The 21,723-nt window shown below is 36.1% G+C and overlaps 1 protein-coding gene across 1 annotated transcript in view; it reads left to right on the forward strand.

The window, feature by feature from the left end:
- IARS2 (isoleucyl-tRNA synthetase 2, mitochondrial) overlaps positions 1-21,723 on the forward strand; it is a 67,269-nt gene that overhangs the window by 44,128 nt on the left and 1,418 nt on the right. The window contains exons 13-22 of the mRNA XM_082834686.1: positions 2,794-2,896; positions 3,521-3,614; positions 12,739-12,847; positions 13,793-13,895; positions 14,953-15,078; positions 15,691-15,822; positions 16,863-16,969; positions 18,204-18,349; positions 19,044-19,234; positions 21,011-21,155. Coding sequence (XP_082690812.1) covers positions 2,794-2,896; positions 3,521-3,614; positions 12,739-12,847; positions 13,793-13,895; positions 14,953-15,078; positions 15,691-15,822; positions 16,863-16,969; positions 18,204-18,349; positions 19,044-19,234; positions 21,011-21,155 — 1,256 coding nt within the window. The remainder of the gene's footprint in view (positions 1-2,793; positions 2,897-3,520; positions 3,615-12,738; positions 12,848-13,792; positions 13,896-14,952; positions 15,079-15,690; positions 15,823-16,862; positions 16,970-18,203; positions 18,350-19,043; positions 19,235-21,010; positions 21,156-21,723) is intronic.

Here is a 21,723-nt window from a genome sequence, read left to right on the forward strand (position 1 = left end):
AAACATTCTTATTGTTCATAATTTCTTCAGAATAGATGTGGTAGCATTATACTTTTTCATTCTGTCCTTCATAGTGTAATCAACTTAGGTATTTTGGATATCAATTTGTAGAGCATATTTAATTTAAATGCCCATTTGATTTTTGTTTCCCACAACAATTTTTCATAAACACTTCATTTTATCTGAATTATCAGACCCAGAGAGGTTCAGTGATTTGCCATACATAGTCATGATTAATAAGAAGCAGATCCAGATTAAGAACTTAGAACTTTTCCTATCCACTCCTCCTTCCATTTCCATCGACTCTCATAGACGTACATTTTTAGTTACTTACATTAATGGAGTGTGGTAGAAAAGAGGATAATTGGAAGTTCGCTTTAGTGTATATACTTTAATCTCTAAATATTAATATGGATATGTGTTTTGGTAACTGGTTAACAAAATTAACTGTCTTAAGTTTCCTGACTTCAAAGAATCAGTTTATGGGACTTCGCTGGCAGTCCAGTGGTTAAGACTCTGTGCTCCCAATGCAGGGCACAAGGTTTGATCTCTGGTCGGGGAACTAAGATCCTACATGCTGCGTGGCAAGGCCAAAAAAACCCCAAAAGAATCAGTTTAAATAATAGCTAATGCTTATATAATACCTATTAATATGTGCCAGACACTGTTCTAGGCATTTTACATATAAGCTCAATTCATATCCATAATAGCTCTATTAATGATACTGTTATTATATGCATTTTGCAAACCAAGGTACGGAAACATTGAGTGCTTTGCCTAGGGTCACATAGCTAGTAAGTTATAGAGCCAGGAATTAAATGAAAGCTGTCTGGCTCTGGAGTCCATGTTCTTTTTTTTTTTTTTTTTAATTTATTTTATTGAAGTATAGTTGATTTACAATGTTGTGTTAATTTCTGCTGAACAGCAGAGTGATTCAGTGTATCACACTGAATTCTTTTTCATATTCTTTTCCATTATGGTTTATCACAGGGTATTGAATATAGTTCCCTGTGCTATACAGTAGGACCTTGTTGGTTATCCATTCTGTATGTAATAGTTTGCATCTGCTAATCCCAGACTCCTAATCCATCCCCCCTCTCCCCTTTGGCAACCACAAGTCTGTTCTCTGTGAGTGTGTTTCTGTTTCATAGGTAAATTCGTTTGTGTCATATTTGAGGTTCCACATATAAGTGGTATCACGTGGTATTAGCCTTTCTCTGTCTGACTTACTTCACTTAGTATGATAATCTCTAGGTCCATCCATGTTGCTGCAAATGGCATTATTTTGTTCTTTTTTATGGCTGAGTAATATTCCATTGTGTATGTGTACCACATCTTCTTTATCCATTCATCTGTCACTTTTCGAATTATAGTTTTCTCTGTATATATGCCCAGTAGTAGATTACAGGATCATATAGCAACTCTACATTTAGTTTTTTGAGGAACCTTCAAACTGTTTTCCATAGTAGCTGCAGCAGTTTACATTCCCATCAGCAATGTAGGAGGGTTCCCTTCTCTCCACACAGGGTCCATGTTCTTGACCAATATATTCTGTGACTCAGTGGAAAGCAACTAGAGGAAGTTGTAATGTCCATAAAGCTGTGATAATAACTTAAAAGTATATTATTCCTGTGAGAAAATTTAGTATAAGATTTTCCCTGAGTTTAATTTTCAGACAATTTATAACTGTGTATTTTATCTTCCCAAAGATAATGATCAATTTCAGTACTCATTTGTTATGCATTTATTGGCTTTCTGTTGTGTGTTAGGCATGTGTTAAATTTTACTGGATCATCTCATTTAGTTTGCAGTCATTCTGAGGAGAGTATCTAGGATCATTAAAATGCAAGTTCCACTACAGTGGGACTCTTATCTGCCTTGTTAACTGCTGTATCTCCAGTGTCTAGAACAGCGTCCAAAACATTGGAGATACTCAAATTATTTTTGAACAAAAATCGTACTATTCTTCTTAACAGAAGGGACGACCAAGACTTAGAGAAGTTTTAGTACTTGTGTGTGGTCATATATATAAAAAGTAGCCGAGTCAAGATATAAACCTGGATATCTGTTATCAAATATCAGATCTCAAAATCTGTGCTCTGGTACAGTATTGCCTCTTATACAGATGTATTTGGACTCAGTCCTATAAGCAGTGAGGGGGCACTGCAAATCTTTGAGAGGGGATTGGTGTGATAAAAGCAGTTTTAGGAGTGCAACTCTCTCAAAGATGTGTCATATAAATTAAATTTCATGTGTCATGTAGAGGAATGAGCATAGGGGAAAAGTCAGACCATTGCATCAATCTAGTATTGACGCAGTGAGGTTGGACTAATATTCTTTTATTTACTCAAAGAATAAATTTGAGTAATATTTCAAGGTAGAAACTGACAGAATGTGTTGGCTTAATTTGAGCAGAAATTGGAGGAGGTAGATAATTAGCAGGTTTTGAATATAGGTACTTGGATAGAAAATAGATTGATAGAAACAGGGAACTCAGTAACTGAAATAGGGACATCAGGAGAAGTCGTTTTTGTTTTTGTTTTTCTTTTAAGGGCTCCATATGATCAATTTTATTTTATTTTATTGAATTTAAGATGACAGCAGGAACTAAGTAAGCAAGTAACTGAAGATAATACCACTAAATTTGGGGGAAAAGATAGGAAAAAATACCCTGCATATTGGGATAAATATCCTGCAGATAGGGAAAAAGTACTACTGTTTCTTAAATTTAAAATATTAGGTATTAATCACAATAATTAAGTGAACAATTCTACTTTGTTCCCCCTAAAATAGCCAAACTATTGAGCATATTATTAAACTAGTGGAGGAACATGGCAGTGATATCTGGTGGACTCTTCCCCCGGAGCAACTTCTTCCAAAAGAAGTCTTATCTCAGGTAAATTTCTATTCGTATTTAACAGCCTTTGTTATGTATTGCATGATTTAATGACAACACGAGATTCCCTGGGAGTTAAAAAGTAGTTATGTTATCGTGTCAAGTGCATGAGTTTATTCATCTTAAATGAGGAGCCAGTGCAGTTTGAGAGTAGACATTTTTATTTAGCTAGAGAAGCTGGGTATATAGTGTAGCAGTAGAGTGTGAGGGATATTTGCTGTCTCACTGAGGGCCAAGATTGATTTTAACTGCTTTGTTGGCTGAGCAGAGAGAGGCACTTGTGACTTTGAGGGAACAGTGCCTAACATTGGTATATCAGGACTTTGTAGGACATGAATTCGAGTTAACTGATGGCATCACATGTTGAAGAATCCAAATTGGAAGATTATCAAGAAATAAAAAGTTTGTATTTCCATTAGTAAATGTATAATTAAGTGGCCACAATCACTTTTACATGTAAATGAAGCAGCTGTACGTAATTGCAGAATACTTAAAAATGTCTGAAATTTCATTTTAAAATGTGAATTTAATGGTTGTATTTCATTTTCTTAAGACCTTTTTGGGTATTAATTGTAAATGTTGTCATGGCTGTGTAATTAAAATGTTTTTACATTATCTTACTAGGTTGGTGGTCCTGATGCTTTGGAGTATGTGCCAGGTCAGGATATTTTGGACATCTGGTTTGACAGTGGAACTTCATGGTCTTATGTTCTTCCAGGTAATTTAAAATAGTAGATTAAATACCAATCAAGCAGTTTTGAAAATAAATAAATGCTATCAGAAGAAATCTATAATCAAGAACTCTTTTTTTTTATGCTTTATTTGGAAGTACATCGGCTATAATATAATATAATTTTAGATCTGGAAGAGCTATTGGATCTTTTAATCATTTTAAAAAAATGATTAAAAATCATTTAATCCAATGCTTTCTAAACTTTTCTTTTTCCATTTGAAATTTTTATATAGAACCACAATATATAAGATTAGTAAAAATGGGAATTTTCTTCCTCCTCTCGGTCAGCTCGTTCTCCTTGACCCCAAGGCCCTCAGTTCTGTAAAACAAAGTTTGGAAATCACTGAAATAGCCTGACCCAATCATTTTTCAGAAGAGGAGATGAGATTGGATTAGGGTCCAATTAGGTGATGGTTACATAGCTTAGTGTCAGGCTAGAAGTCGGGTACCCTGCTTTCTGGTTCTCATTCGTCTGTACTCTGTTACCTTCTCACAGCTTTACCCCTGTCTATGCAGACAGCTGACTAATTTCTACTTCCTCACAGTTAGGGGAAGCTTTTGACTCCGTGGATAAAAAGGGAGGCGAGATTGGGCAGGAATTAGAAGGGAGTAGTAGCAGGCACACAGAGGACGTGTTTAGATGTGAGAAGATACCTTCAAGGATACTAAGTGAGAAGCTAGAAGTGCAATGAAATAGAGCTTGTCCCCACTGTGAGGTTAAAGACCGGGATGAGGTGCCAGGGAAGCAGCGCTGCATCAGACAGGTCCTCACATTGCTGCTGAGTGCTGGCTTTTACCCAGGAGATCCTGTTTGCTTTCTGGAGCAAAGGAATGTGGGAAAACAGCTTGCCTGTTCAGCTGACCATTGTTAAAGGGATGAAGAGGGATCGTGGTCAAGTTTTACCTGGGGTATACTTCTGGTAGTAGGCCTCATTACTGAGAGGACAGCAATGTGATTCCTAGCAGGTAAATGCTAGGAATGCTCTAATTGGGCCTTTCTTTCAGCATAGGAAATTTGAAAAGCAAAATACACAGAAATTCATGCTTACTCTGTATTATAGCTAAACTGTACATAAAAATTCATAATGATCTAATATAATTTTTATAATATTGTATGCAGTAATTTTCAGAATTATTATTTCATACGTTTCTCCCACCATACTCAAGAGAAAATATTGCCAGTTTAGGTACTTTGTTTTCCTAAATTATATTGAAAATGTCGGCAGATAACACTACAGAAGGTAGGTAGGTGGGTTAAATAGTGTTATGTTATAAACAGGAAAAAGAGTTACCTCCTACCACATTTGGGGCAGCATCCTGAATTTCAAAATAGAATAAATATGCCATATGTGAAATAGTGCTTATAAAGTATATTTCGAAGTTCATTAGCTGCTTCAGCCTTGGTGAGAATTGCTGCTACTGGCATTGTTGCTTTTTAATTTCTAAAGTGGTTTTATGTTACCAAGTGCAGCACGTGCAAATTATACGTGGAGCCATTGACTGTTAAACTGTGTGAAAATTGTCATTAAAACCTATCTGTGCTGCTGTTGGTGGTACAGATAGAGTTTAGTTGTACTATTTCAAGTTTGTTCTTAACCAAATATTTGACAGTGACAGAAATAGTTTATCAAACGAAATTAGTGGTAAAAATGCACCTAATCAGTAAATCATTTTTTCCTTCCATGTCATATATAGCTAATTAATTCAAAGAAAGAAAATCGTTTTGCCATTTAAATGTGTGTTGCATGCATAGGAGGATGCCAGAACATAAGTAAACTATCTTCACAGATACACAAACCCTATTTTTTTTATTTTATTTCATTTTGGCCGTGCTGTGCGGCTTGTGGGTTCTTAGTTCCCCGACGAGAGATTGAACCCGGGCCCCCGGCAGTGGAAGTGCTGAGTCCTAACCACTGCCCCACCAGGGAATTCCCACAAACCCAATTTTAGACTATAGTTTCTACTTTTTTACTGAGATCTTATATTCCTCTTCCTCAAAAAAAAGTAAAAAATAAAATAAAAATCTTATGAGATTGATCAGTAACAGATTAATTGGTTTATATTTCATCCTGTTTTCCTCCCTTTTCTTCTTTCATAATAAAAAATTTCAAAAGATAGGCAGAAAGAATGAGGTGGGAAGGAGTCCAGATACTAGGTGAATTCATAGTTCAAAAAACCATAAAGCAAAGGTGATTTTCCTTTAAAAAACAAAACAAAATGAGCAGTCATCTACTTTCCTGGGAAGGCTTATTGTACTTTTCATTCTCAGATGGCTTGTATCAAGTCTAATATGAAATGATTCAATGTCTGCATGTTTCCTTGAGAGTGTATTATTGCAAAGTAAAATCAGCTTGATTTTGAGCTTAATTTTAGATACCAGTCTTCATCAGTATCTACTAATGTTTAACGAGTTGAATTTGGTGATTACATAGCATACATATCTAGTTTTACTTTTTGGTGACAGATTTTATGGCAGTGAAAGATTTCGCTTCTGTTTTCACACCAGGTCAAGTACCTGGTGAGTTCTTTGTGAGTTTCACTGTGAGTGAGTTCAAGGTCAGTAAAACTTAAGAAATTGAAACTTGAACACTTTCTGAAAGGGAATGGCATTTAAAGTGAATTAAATATAAGTAATAAGTCATATCCATATTTCTAAAACATTCCTTAAATGTTAACCAAAGATATTAATTATTGCATTGATTTAAAACTAATTAATATTTAAACTTTTTAATAAATAGCTTTATTTTTTTGAAAAAATTTGTATAGATGATCTTATTTACAAAGCAGAAATAGAGACACAGATGACAACTTATGGATACCAAAGGGGAAAGAAAGGGGGTGGTGGGATGAATTGGGAGATTGGGATTGACATATATACACTGTTGATACTATGTATGAAATAGGTAACTAATGAGAACCTACTGTATAGCACAGGGAACTCTACTCATTGCTCTCTGGTGACCTAAATGAGAAGGAAATCCAAAGAGGGGATATATGTACAGCTGATTCACTTTGCTGTACAGTATAAACTAACACAATATTGTAAAGCAACTATACTCCAATAAAAATTCTAAAAAATAAAACGAATTAATGTTTAAAATTTTTTAAAAATAGAAAAGTAGAATCCATACCCCTTGAACCCCTTCCCCACAGCCTTCCCATTATCAGCATCCCATGCCAGGGTGGTCTATTTGTTACGTTCGATGACCCCACGTTGACAAATCATTATCATCCAGGGTCCATAGTTTACATTAGAGTTCACTGTTGGTGATGTACATTCTGTGGGTTTTGACAAATGTATAATGGCATGTATCAAACAGAATAGTTTTATGGCCCCCCAAATCTTCTGCTCCACCTTTTCATCCCTTGTTCCCTACTAACCCCTGGCAGCCACTGATCTTTTTACTGTCTCCATAATTTTGCCCTTTCCAGAATGTGGTATAGTTGGAGTCATACAGGATGTAGCCTTTTCACTTTGGCTTCTTTTACTTAATAATATGTATTCAAGGTTCCTCCATGTCTTTTCATGGCTTGATAGCTCATTACTTTTTAGTGCTGAACAATACTTCATTGTCTGGATATACCACAGTTTATCCATTCACCTGGTGAAGTAATTAGTGTTTTAAAATATTTATTCTACATCATTTCTGATTCTTTTTAACAGGTAAATAACTTGAAGTAGAGAAAAGAGGTCATTTTTTGAAACAGAAACTTAGATTTACAAATAAGTTTTTTTAAAAGTTACCTGTTTAAGGACATATACAGTACTAATAGCTTAATTTCAAAAATTAATGATTATTTTTAGCAATTATTTTTTGTTTAAATTATTTTTAAATGTATGTATATTAAACAGTAGTTTTGCCAAATGTTTGTGCTGGTTTTACAACCTGCCTTCTTAGTTCAATATAATAATCTTGCTCAAAATTCATCAATTCAGCAAAATTATACCAATTTAGTAATGAAATTGTAGATTACTCAGTTTTTTGCGAATTCCTCTTTGATAGTAATTTTTTAGCAGTTGGTTTATTCTTTAAATTTTTACCATACCTAAATCACAGTCCTAGAGGTATTGAACAGTTGTTTCCTCTAAACTTGAATCTTTACTTTTTTTTTGGCTGCGCTGGCAACTTGTGGGATCTCAGTTTCCTGACTAGGGATTGAACCCGGGTCACAGGAGTGAAAGCCTAGAATCCTAACTACTAGGCCACCAGGGAATTCCTACAATTTTCATAAGAGCAAAAGTTATTGTAAAGAAATACTAACTTTTTACCACATGGTTAATCGCTACTTTTCCTGGAATTTTAAGACACCAAACATACTATGCCTCCATAAGAAGGTTCTAAATTTTTCTTTCACTAAAAGATCTATGCAGGGGCTTCCCCGGCGGTCCAGCGGTTAAGACTCCACACTTCCAGTGCAAGGGGCACAGATTTGATCCCTGGTTGGGGAACTAAGATCCACATGCTGCCAAGAAAATATTAAAAAATAATGATAATAATAATAAAATTACAAAAAAATCTATGCAGGAAGGAAAAAGGATAAAAAATAGGCAGAAAAAAAGCGGTACCGTTTCTCCCTCTTGTACACTGCTAGTGGAAGTGTAAATTGGCACAGCCCTACCAGAAGGGGTTTTCACATTATGCGTCAAAAGCTTTGAAGTAGTTTTCTGTCTTTGGACTGAGGGATTCCACTTACAGGAATCTGTTCTGTAGTATAGAAGTAATCAGATCTGGATGAAAAATTATGTGTGAAGATATTCATTACAGTATTATTTCAAATAGTAAATGACATTGACCAACAACCCAATGTCCATCTGTAGAAAAATGGCTGAAGTGATATGGCATACATTCATATGATAGAATGATATGCCTCCATTAAGTCATGTTTTTGAACATTTTTTGAACATTAAATGGTCATGGGAAAGTATTATTTAAGGGCGTGTTAAATTTTTAAAAGTGCAGAATACAAAGATGTAGGATATTTACTCATGTAAATATTGGTATGCATAGACAAAATAGTGGAAGGAAATATGCTGAAATAAAGTGATTATCTCCGGGTATCGGGAATATATGTGATTTTATTTTCTTGAACTTTACTGTTTTACAAGTTTCTTAAAGTGAGAATGTGCTTTTTGTTGTGAGAAAAATATTAAGCATTACTAAAAATAAACTTAATAGAACAGAAAATAGTCCCAGTAATTAATTATATGAGGTTGTTAAATGATTCTACAGTATACCAGCACTTGAGTTTGACTGTGGTTCGTATTACTTACCATCCAAGACTAAACTTCTCATCTTCATTTTGAAAGTTCCTATAAACTTTATCTTTTCATTTCTTACTCAGTGCTTTGCTACTCCAAAACTTCCCCACCTCCATCTTTTTCTTCTGGTTTCATACACCATCGTGGCAGGCTCTTGTTTGCAGAAATTTTCTAGGGTTACACTTCCTTTTCCAGAATGATATTTTGCTCCTTACCCAATTCCAGTAATTCAACATATATGAGAAATGAGAAAGACACCAAGACTTTACCCTTAATATGAATTAGTTGTTTTGTTGTGCTATTATTAATGGCCTGATTTTATTAGGTACAACATGTGTTTCTAGGACAGAATCAGAGACCATGTATTTTAAAAGTAATTTAGTATACCTAATCACATTTTTGCAAGTATTCCTTCATATAAAACTGTTTGAAAAAATATACCATCAGCAACTATCAAGTGCTCTTTATGATGTATCTTAATAATAATTAACATTTACTGAGTATTTACTATGTCCTAAGCATGTTATATTACGTGTTTAATCTCTAAAACAACCTTGTAAGTAGATTTTGGTGTTATCCTTATTTCAGTGAGGAAGAAATGGAAGCATGGAAAGGTTATGCTAAGGCCCCATGGGTAGTAAGCACCACAAACAGGATTTGGACCCAGGCAGTCTGAATCTAGCCACTGTGCAGTCTTCAAATTGCTTTTATTCGGCATAGTGTAAGTCCTTAGGCAACAGCCAGCTTTCTTAAAACTAAAAATTTTAGAGCTGGCAAAGATTTTAGAGATTATTTAAACCCTTTGTTTTTTTAGGTGTGTTAATCAAGGCTTGGAAGCTATGATTTATTTCTCCAAGATGACAGAACGTTAGTTGGATTTCATGATTATGGACTGTCATTTCATTAGGCCAGAAGTAGGTATTTTCTGAAGAAATGAAAATTTCTTGGGAATACTTCCTGCTATTTCATTTTCCACTTATTTCAGAGAAGGATTTCCCCTAGTATTCTGTTATTAATCTTCTCATTAATTATTGCTACATCCAAAATGTGGTCTCCAGTAGGAAGTTAACATTTTGGGTGGGATGGGGTTTAAGTACTGGTATTGTAAAAGTTTAAATGGTTACAGATCGGTAGAGGAAGAAGGAAAGTAGGATATAGATGTAACATTCTAGATGTTGAGGATAAAATTTTTGTTCTCATGGCATAGGCATTTATCATTTTATATTATCCTAGGCTTTCCTAACTACATAGACTAGGCTAACCTGTGTTTTCACCCTGATAACAACATAGTTATTTCTTGTTTAACAGAAAATCTACCCTATTGGCTATCATCTCCAAGAGGGCAGATAGCACAGTGCCTGCTAGGTGCTTGATAATGTTAGTTGAATTTAACTAATTTAATGTTTGATTACATTATTTCAGTTTTGTCTCCCACCTTCACCCAGATACTCTTTGTCACATAAGGATTACAACACTGAATCTTCAATGTTAGGACATAAGAGCAAATCACCATCATTTTACAAATAAAAAGGGATTGTGGGGGTTTCTTAGAGTTCTGAGTTTAGGTTTAAAATATGGAAGTAATCTTCCCCAAAGACCTCATGCTCCTGTTTTTGAAAACCATTTTTATTCTGAAAAGTCACAGAATAGTATAAAGAAGTACATACCTTCACCTAGATTTTCCATAGTCAACATCTGGCCACATTTGCTTTATATATATTTTTTCTATATGGGTATATAAACAAACTTTATTCTGTACAATTTAAAGGTAAGTTGCAGACTTGATGCTCTTTTATCCCAAAATATTTCAGTGTGTTTCCTAAAAACATGGACAGTCTCTTGTATAACCAATATGAACATCAAAATCAGGAAATTAGCACTGATTCCATACTGTTACCTATCTATAGATCTTACTCCAATTTCACCCAGTAATGTCCTATATGGGAAAAGAAAAAAATAAATAAAAAGTGGTCTAGACCCAATCTAGGATCTCATGTGACATTTAGTTATCTCTTTAGTCTCCTCATTTTGTCCTTGTCTTTCATAAACTTGACATTCATGAAGGTACAGGTGGTTTATTTTGTAGAAGATAGTACCTCGGTTTGGGTTTCTTTGACGTGTTCTCATGGTTGGATTTAGATTGTGCATTTTCGGCAGAAATATCACAGAAGTGATACTGTGTCCTTTTCAGTGCATCATGTCAGAAGTCACATGATGTCTTTGCTGGTGATGTTTAACTTTGATCACTTGCTTAAGGTGGTGCCTGCCCATTTTCTCTTGCAGGGTTACTCCTCCCCCACCCCCATCTCCCCATCGTAATTGTTATTATACGTACAGTTGACCCTTGAACAACGTTGGTAGGGGCACCAACCCTCCCTGCAGTCCAAGTCTAACTTCATAGTTGGCCCTTCATGTTTGTGGTTCCACATCCATGGATTCAGCCAGCGGCAGATCATGTAGCACTATAGCACGTATTTAGTTAAAAAATTCCGGGTGTAAGTGGGCACTCACATTTCGAACCAGTGTTGTTCAAGGGTCAACTGTATCTTGTAGAGAGATACTTTAAGACTGTGGAAATATCCTGTTTTCTCACCAGATTTTCACCTAGTATTTAAGCGTCCTTGATGATTTTTGACTGAAATGATCATTACTTATGATGTTTGCCAAATGGTCCCGTATTTTGGATTTTTAACTCTTGAATCAACTGTTGTTATTTGTTGAATGCTGAAGTAGCTCTCAAGCTTGGGTACATATATGTTCTAACGAATTTGAGGCTAAATTATTTGTACGGCATTTTTTTTTTCTTTTGCCATGTTTTTTCTTAAAGACTTAATTTTTTAAGAGCAGTTTCAGGTTCACAAGACTTAATTTTTTAAGAGCAGTTTCAGGTTCACAGCAAAATGAAGAGGAAGGTGCGGAGATTTCCCTGTACCCTCTGCCCTCACACAGGCAGTCTTCACTGTTATCAAGGTCCCCCACCAGAGTGGTACATTTGTTACAATGGATGGACCTACCTTGACACATCATTATCATCCAAAGTAGATAGTCTACATTAGGGTTTACTGTTTGGACAAATGTATAATGACATGTATCCATCATCATAGTATCATTTGGAGTATTTTCACTGCCCTAAAAATCCTCTGCACTCTGCCTGCTCATTCCTCCCCTGCCCCGCCACCAACCTCGTGCCTCAACCCCTGGCTCATAGGGCTTTTTTATGCTTTGCCCATCTTTTGACTGGGTCGTTGTCAAATTAGAAGTTAATAACTTGCCCTTTATAAGACATTTTTTCCTAATTTGTTTAATATCTTGGTTAAGTGCATATGCTCCGTGGCCAGATGGTCTACATTTAGACTCTTTGTCTACTGCTTACTGTCTGCATAACCTTGGGCAAGTTATAAAATCTCTCAGTGTCTCACTTTCCTCATCAGTAAAATGGGGATAATAATAATATCTTTCTAGAGTTACTATGAGAATTAAATGACAACATATAAAGTTATTGGATACTTAGCAAATAATTGTTGAATTAATAAAAATAGTTTATTTTCATAAAAGATTTAACTGGAAATATTGATATTGGTAGTTAATATGAATCAGTCCCTAATTTAGATAATATTTTAGTTATCTGTGGTTTAGGAGATCATACTCCAAGGTTTATTTTCTTCATCTTGATTAATAAATTGGCAGTGAGGGTAACAGCCCAAGTGAATGCAACCTAGCCATTGGGTATAGCATGACGCAAGCAATAAGTAACATGATTACTTTTAATATTTTAATACCTTGATAAATATTCATTTCCATTTTCCTATTTAATTAACTTAAATTTGTTTTTTCATATTTATTTTTGAGGTACTGACCAAAGAGCAGATTTGTACATGGAAGGAAAAGACCAGCTTGGGGGTTGGTTTCAGTCTTCCTTATTAACAAGTGTGGCAGCAAGAAATAAATCACCTTTTAAGTAAGTATTACACCTGAGCTAAACAAGTCAGCACACGGTTGAGTATTTCTACTGAATATTCGCCAGTGTGTGAAGCACTGTACTGAATAATATGTATGTGATAAAACACTGCCCTTAATTAATTAGCTTATAGTCTGCAGTCTCAGGAGAGAAATAGGTTTGAAGTAAAAAAAAAAAAAAAAAAAAAAAGGAGACAAAAATGGAGCCAGCAGTACAAAGAAGCCTTGTCACTTCAATACAGGTCATAATTCCTAGAAGAGGTAAAACCGGCATTGACTAGAGTAGTGGAGAAACCCACACGATGGATGTGGAGAAGGATATTCTAGCTTGACTGAGGACAGCCTCAGTCAGATACCCTTACATTTGTAATTTCCACAAGTGGCTAATGGATGGAAAGATTTCTTTAGTGAATTTTATTAAATTAGGGATTCTTATTTAGTTACAGAGAATAGCTTTTCCTTATTCAAATATGTGAATGGAGGTTCTAATCAGAAAGATTCTTTAATAGCTTAAGATTTTTGCTATCTTAAAGTGAAAACCCATCTCACAGTTTGCATGTTTTATGTCTCTTGTATAACATGCTTTTAAAAGTTGATAGAACAGCAGATATATATTTCTCTCAAATTGTCCTTTTGAAGATAATTTTTTTTTAAGACATACTTTTTCCTGGTTAGTTTTAATGATCAAAATCAGTACATAATAGATGCTCAGGAGATAATTGTTTAGTGAATGTAAACATAAAAATTTTGTGTATAAGAGAGCTTACTATTTATCAGGATAAACAAGTAGCTGAGAATCAGACTTTGAAGAAAAGTTTTCATACATAATTTGTCAAGAAAAAAGATTTTTATGTCAAACTAAGTTACTCTTTTTAAGCTGTGAGTCATCTTCAAAAAGACCATCATCATTGTGTTCATTATTATAATAGCTAATTTGTCTTCTTAGGACAGTGGTTGTTCATGGATTTACCCTTGGAGAAAAGGGAGAAAAGATGTCCAAGTCTCTCGGGAATGTCATTGATCCTGATGTTGTCATTAATGGAGGACAAGTAGGTGGTTCCCTAAAAATTCATTTTATTTTTAAGGCTAAGTTGGCAGCCAGAACCCTTAATATAGTTACTTCAATGTAAAAAAAAAAAAACAAAAACCTCACAAAACTATCTTTTATACTAATAGCAAATGCTTTACCATGTTTTAAATCTAGACTCTCAAATGATATGTGATTTTTTTCTTTTGTTTTGAAAAAGGGCAGGGTTGGGATTGTGGCCCTTTTGACTCATTTCAGGTCTGAATCTCCAGTTAGGTCCTGAGCCATGCTATCCCTCTTTTAATTGTCTGAACTTTAAAACTTTATAAACTGTAGTTTTACAGTTAAACAGAAACAGTATAGGAAAAAAATTAGATCACATCTTCTAAATGCATGTTTCAGGGAATTCCCTGGAGGCCCCGTGGTTAGGACTTGGCGCTTTCCCTGTGGGGGCCCAGGTTCGATCCCTGGTCAAGGAACTGAGATCCCGCAAGCCATGCAGCCATGAATAAATAAATGAATGAATGAATTAATGTTTTATTATTATATTCTTGGAAATGATACACTTTAAAGCAAGTCATTAATGAACATCAGTCTGGGGTTGCTGATACTTTGGTTTATTTTGGAGTTGCTTTCAGAAAAGAAATCCCTTCTCTTATTTTACTCCCTTGGCTTTTTACTGCCCTCCTAGTGTCCAGTAATCAACTCTCTTTGTCGGAGTAGCTTGGGAATATTGCGAGGGAAAAGCAATCCTTCCCCTCCCCCGGCCCGCTCCCCCATCACAGACGCATCTGGGCCAGTACTCTGTCCACCTGCTGTAGTGGCTGTTTACAGACATGACAGGAAACCATTGAACAAGATTGCAGGCCGAACTCTCCCTTTTTCCAGTTTTGTTGTTGTTTTAGATTCAGCCTGATCTCTGAGATCATTAGCCCTTATTTTGTTACAGTACGGTTATATTTTATGCTTACATTTTGCTCAAACATTTCTAAATAGGAGTGTTACCTAAAGCCTCTGTTCACCAAATTGTAATCGAAAGCCATTTATATGTTTATATGTTTTTTTCCCTCAATGAAAAGGATCAAAGCAAAGAGCCTCCCTATGGTGCTGATGTCCTTCGCTGGTGGGTCGCTGAGTCCAATGTCTTCACTGAAGTGATAATTAGTCCATCTGTACTGAATGCTGCCAGAGATGATATTAGCAAGGTCAGAGTCACTACTCTTTCTATTATGTACTATTCCCGAATGAAAAGTTTACTGAGTCATTGTTAAAAAAAAATGAGGCACATTTTTGTTGGCACTTCACAACTGAATGAAAATGAGTTCTCCACAAGTTATGGAGCTTTTAAAAATATCCTGTGCTAATTTATTTGTTTAAAAACAGTAGTAGTAATGCTGATAATTTTATACACTGTCTTTTTATATTTTAATATAATATGAAATTATACTAATTTTGTATACTTTTTATGTGCTCAATGACTGTGCACATTTATTCCATTTATTTTTACCTACACAACATTCTTAGCGACACAGATGAACAAACTTAGGCCACTGAAAGGCGATTTGCCCTTAGATTTTAAAGAAATATAATGAAAATTCAGTTTTTATGTGTAAAGTACAGTGGTTGTTTCTGCAACTGAGCTTTTGAAATGAGAGTTTTTCTGCATTTGTAGTCTTATTATAGGAATGATATAACAAAGTATCCCATTAAGAAAGTAACATGAGTTGGATAAAAATTATAAAGAAAATAATTTTTCAGTAATAATTGAAGGACTCATATATTGTTTGACTGTATATTTTTTTCCTCAATATTTATAGCTTAGGAATACACTCCGCTTTCTTTTGGGAAATGTGGCTGGTTTCAACCCAGAAACAGATTCTATCCCTGTTAACAATATGTATTTCATAGACCAGTATATGCTACACTTACTGCAGGATTTAGCAAACAAGGTAAGTGTGCATTAATAAGCTTTTGGAAATAGCACAGTTGTATGTTGAAATTTGGGTTGTACACGAGTGGAGCATTCCTTGTTAGAAATAGTATCTAAAAGCACTAAAAAAAGTTATACTTGGGCTTCCCTGGTGGCGCAGTGGTTGAGAGTCCACCTGCCGATGCAGCGGACACGGGTTCCTGCCCCGGTCCAGGAAGATCCCACATGCCGTGGAGCGGCTGGGCCCGTGAGCCATGGCCACTGAGCCTGTGCGTCCGGAGCCTGTGCTCCGCAACGGGAGAGGCCACAACAGTGAGGGGCCTGCGTACCGCAAATTTAAAAAAAAAAAAAAAAAGTTGATAAATTCCACATGGTCCTAGGTTGATTAGGTATGAAGTCTTATGATTTCTTTCCTGGTCTCTCAAAAGACTACAGGAGTACCTGGTGGCAGCAGTAGGCACAGGCCTCCCCTCAGACCACATTTTTCTCTTGAAATCAGTTCCATGTAGTTCTTTAATAGGAAGGAATAAAATAGAGTTGTACTTTATTTAACTGCAGAAGTATAGAAATATACATCTCAAAAGTATAGAAATAACTGAAATGATGATTCCTATGTTGTCTTATAAGATATCCTGTCATATATAAACACAAATATTTTGTGTTTTCTCAAAAATTAAAATTGCTTCCACATACCCTTAAGAGTTGTACATGCAGATTTTCGCCCAATTTGACTTTTCAGGCATAAATGAAGGAACATTGGTAACTTAAACTCTTTGCGGTTTTAAAATAGTGTGGCTTCATCATTTAAAACCTGATCTTTTCATTTGGTGTGTGTTCTTTTGTAGTTTTCAGGGTAGACTATTCAGTGTTTTCTGAGGATGGTGACTTTCATATCCAGAAATGACGTTTTAAAGATCCTTAAGTGCTCTCGCGTTTTGCTGGTTTTGTATTTGTCTGCCTTTGAAACATATTTTGAAAAGGAACATATTTTGCTCATGATGACTTGCATTTTTATTTGCTTATCCCAGCTTCCGAATTTATTTTGGCTTTGTTCCCTAGATTACCGATGCATATAAGCAGTATGACTTTGGAAAAGTTGTTCGGCTATTACGAGCATTTTATACCAGAGAACTCTCCAACTTTTATTTCAGCATAATCAAAGATAGGTATGTATGACTGAATATTGAAATACTCAGCAAACACTGCTTGAACGTCTGCGCTGCCTGGCAGATGTTGGAAAGCAGAGGCGAGCAAGAGGGGCTGCCCTGTACCGTTATTAAGAAGTTGGGTTCTTGAGTCAAGTCTGATTAGGAAGTTTCATCCTGTCACTAGCTTTATGAGCTGAGGCAACTTATCCTATAATCTCAGTTTTTTAATCTGTAAAATGGTGACGATAATACCTGTCTCAGAATGTGGAAATGAAAAGATACAATGTAAGTCATGTGCTGAATGCTGTGTTTGACAGAGTAAGTGCTCAGTAAGTACTAGCTGTGAATATGAGGTAGCGAACGTACTGCTTGTCCTCAGGAGTTTGCTGACTTTGAGGGGGATATTTCTCAGAGAGAAGTATTCAGCCAGTTATTAATATAATGACATTGTATAACATCAGCGATACCCTTTTAGAGGCAGGCTTGGTGCTGTCTTCATGTTTTGCTCCAGAATGCAGGCGACACGGTGTGACTCTTATGTGTGACAGTAACTGAGCCAGTGTGAGGTGTCAGCCGCAGTCTATCAGCACCTCAGGGACCTTCCACTGGGACTGTAACTCCCAGTCCTTCCCTTGACACACTGAGAGGGTCACAGGGGTGGGGAGTCACATTTTTAAATACCTTCAACTAACATTAATTTTCCTTTAACACAGTTGTCTAGATTCTAGCTGTTACTGATCGGAAAAACAGAATTGGACATAGCGTAGGTATGAGAGTTTTTGAGGAGGTGGGCACACTTGGAAGGCATAGAGGATGTTATCAAAAAGGTTGTATGGGGCTTCCCTGGTGTCGCAGTGGTTAAGAATCCGCCTGCCAGTGCAGGGGACACGGGTTCGTGCCCCGGTTCGGGAAGGTCCCACATGCCGCGGAGCGGCTGGGCCCGTGAGCCACAACTACTGAGCCTGCGCGTCTGGAGCCTGTGCTCCGCAACGGGAGAGGCCGTGACAGTGAGTGGCCCCCGCTCGCCGCAACTGGAGAAACCCCTCGCACAGAAACAAAGACCCAGCACACACAAAAATAAATAAATTTTAAAAAAAAAGTTGTATGATGGAATATTTTATCCTTTAATTAGAAGACGTTGGAGCCATAGGCTTAGGCACTGTCAGAATGAACTCAGCCTGAGGCAGATCCCATCTTGGCAGTCATCGTGTACAAAGTGTTGTCAACCGCTCAATAAGTTGTTCTTCAACAGGCTTTATTGTGAAAATGCAGATGATCCCAAACGACGCTCTTGTCAGACTGCATTAGCCGAAATTTTGGATGTAATGGTTCGTTCTTTTGCTCCCATTCTTCCTCACTTGGCTGAAGAGGTATTCCAGTACGTACCTTACATTAAAGGTAAGAAATACTTGATTTGTTCTCTGAATGAGAAAGACCCTGGCTGAGGGTGCAGCTTCTCATTTTATCTACTTCACAAAAGAGGCACTTATTCATCTACAGTGACTGTTTTGTGGCCTTTTGCATCTCGATCATTTAGTAGTTTCTGCACCTGTGTGTGGAGTAGGATGAATTTCAGCGTGGTCTTCATGCCACCTTAAAGTGCTTTCTGAAATGTATTAGCAGCTTGACTATATTGAGAAATCACTTTTTCTTAAATACCTTTATAAATGTCAGAAATATATTTTAGGCTTTTACTAAAACAAACGTATAGTGTCTGTGAATATTTTTATAATAGTTTTTTCTGTCTGGTTGTATTAATAAGCTTACAGAAAATTAGAAACTGTAGAATTCTAGAAAGAGGACAAAAGTCACTCATGATCTTACTTATAACCCAGAGACAACTACTGTAATATTGAGATATTTCTATTTTATTTTCTTCTAGGCATCCTTTGAGGTCTCACTGTATATCTTTATCCTTTGTTTACATTTCCAAATGTTGATATAAATGTTTGGTAAGCATTTAGGATGGCTCCGTGCTAATTGTCATAAATAACAATTCTTATTTTCCATGCATAGTAAATATTTGATGGTTTGAGCTTTATATACAGTTTAAAATATATGTAAATTGGTTAACTTTTTTTTTTTTTATAAGAACCCAAGAGTGTTTTTCGTACTGGATGGATTAGAACCAGTTCTATCTGGAAGAAGCCTGGACTGGAAGAAGCAATAGAGAGTGCATGTGCGATGAGAGATTCATTTCTTGGAAGCATCCCTGGCAGAAATGCAGCTGAGTATGAGGTTATCATTGTGATTGAGCCTGGACTGCTTTTTGAGATAATAGAAGTAAGTAGCAATTTGTTCCTTTTGAAATGGTGTTCATATCATACAGCTTCATGTGAAATTTAGTTTTAAAAAATCTCAGTGTAAATAATATATTTTAAAAAAATTATAAATTAGGATTTCTGTTTTCTAATCCTAATACTAATCACTGATTCTTTGTTTCCGACTTCTCTGTGCTTCCTTTTTCTTCTCTTATGAAACATGTACTGTTGCTACTTATTTTTTAGGTTGGGATGGGAAGGTGTAATAAAGTTCTGTTTGAAATGTAAGCCCTCAGGGCTAATTAGACAATATGGCAGTCGTATCAGAATACACAAAAATTGGGAGCTTTTGAGAATTTTGTCCATCTGGACCAGATTCAAAACAAATCCCAAAAAATATTTTTATCTTTTTCTCATGAGATCTGAAGAAAATTCATTTGCTCCAGCAAATTATCATGGGATCTCAAAGCATTCATCCTATTTTTTAATTTTCAAAAGGGCCATCAGAAGTTTCTTCTTGGGATTCTTAGGGGTTGATTGGGCAGACTGACTTGTAGCTTAACATAGACTCAAGATCTTTCTCTAGTTTTAACGTTTGAGAAGAAAATTGGTAGTGAATATGTTTTTTAAAAAAGTTTTACTGGTATCATAGTTTACTAAAAAATGACCGTCTCATTTGGTTGGAACTTCAATTTAAACTTTTAATAATATAATTAAATTGATTAAGATTTGAGGCTTGAAATAGCCAGTAGGTATACGATTGTTGATCAGATAACAGAATTTTGGTAAGATGTTCACATTTTAAAATTTACAAGTTGGGAAGCTGATGACTCCATTTTATGAGCCAGGAAACTGAGCCCCATTGAAGCTGTGACCTGGCTGGGGCCACACAGCCTAGTACTGGGCTTTTCCCCTACATGTCATGTTTCCTTTGACTTCATTAGGTCTGAGTAATAAGCTGAAAACAATACAGCTTGTTTGGATCATTTATATTGGAAAAAAAATACTTTGGGATTTTCAAAAATGTGAATGTATTTTTCTTAGGAATTACACTAACTAGCTAATGGAGTCCTGGATCTGTCAGTTACTAACTGTATGAATTTGTTAAAACCAAATTAATCTCTGAATCTCCTGTTTTGTCATGAGCTGATTTTTTTTTTTCCTTAAGGAATTTTGTATTACTTAGCTCACACACTCGTTTTGAAGATGGAAATTACAACAAAAAATGTTAAGAGTGCTTATCAGATATCCAGATTGTGTGCTTCAGAAGAGCTCTGTGCATTACTCAGATTGTCACCATTGGTCTACACTGCTAAAAGCAGATCCTTGTTTAGATAGTATCTTAACCCCTCTCCTACTGTAGGAAGCATGATACAGGGAAGAAGTATGGGCTCTGAGGTGGACAGACCTGGGCTGGAACTGCAGCTGTACTATTTACTGGTCGGGAACGCCTGGCGAGTTAACCTCTCTGAGCAAGCTTCCTCACTTGTAAAATGGGGATAAAAAACACTGTAGCTAGTTTTGTGATCATTACAAATACTGGTTGGACATTTAGCCATCTAGCAAAGTGAAGTGCCTGGCTTACAGTGTATTCTCAATCAATATAATTAATTAGAAGTTTTTAGTTATTACCTTTTATACTAGTAAGAATTGATTTATTTAATAGTATTAGCTCAGGAGGTAATGGTCCCAAAGGGTTCCTCACCAAACACAAGAACTTGCAGCATCTCTTTTTATAACCTGTTTATGGTAACAGCTTAATTTAGATAGATAGTAACTTGCAAATGCTCGTGCCCAGATGCTACAGGCTGAAGAGACTTCCAGCACCTCTCAGCTGAATGAATTAATGATGGCGTCCCAGACAACTTTGCTCTCTCAGGAACCACGAGCAGTAACTGCAGATGTCACTGAGCTTAAAGGGACATTTCTAATCAACCTAGAAGGTAAGAAGGAGGTGAGGGTAACAGCGGTATCTGGGGAACTGAATGATAATTATAGGTCATCTCCAGCTTTGCAGTGGACTACTTGTATTCTAAAGGCACATATACACTTGGAATACGGTTTTCTATGGAAGCAGTGTCAACAATGGCCAGGTTTCAAAACTAGCTCTCAAAGTGCCGTACCTGCCGATCTTAGGAACACAGGGGTAGGGGGAGGAGAGGGAATAAGTCATTGCCACTGCATGTGAAGTCAGTCTACCTTACTTTGGTTGGCTTTTGTGCCCCCTGTCCTTTGATACTTAGTCCTGCCCAGCCCTGCTACCCTTCCCCATTGTTGAGTCTAAAATTTCTTATTATGCTCACCCCAAATTAAAGTGTCATGTAGCCACCGTTAATGAAGAATCAAGGAAGTTTTATTGAACTCATTCCCACATTGATATAAGCATTTTGTAGTTATTTGTTTGATAGGGCATTTTGTCAGCTTAATTCATTCTCGTTGATGGAAAGGAGGCCGAGTAATGGTAAGAGAGAAAAACTTGCAGATATTTTGGGAAAAGTGATGCTGTCTGTG

Source organism: Leucopleurus acutus (assembly GCF_964270905.1).
Source record: "Leucopleurus acutus genome assembly, chromosome: 2".
NCBI lineage: Eukaryota > Metazoa > Chordata > Mammalia > Artiodactyla > Delphinidae > Leucopleurus > Leucopleurus acutus.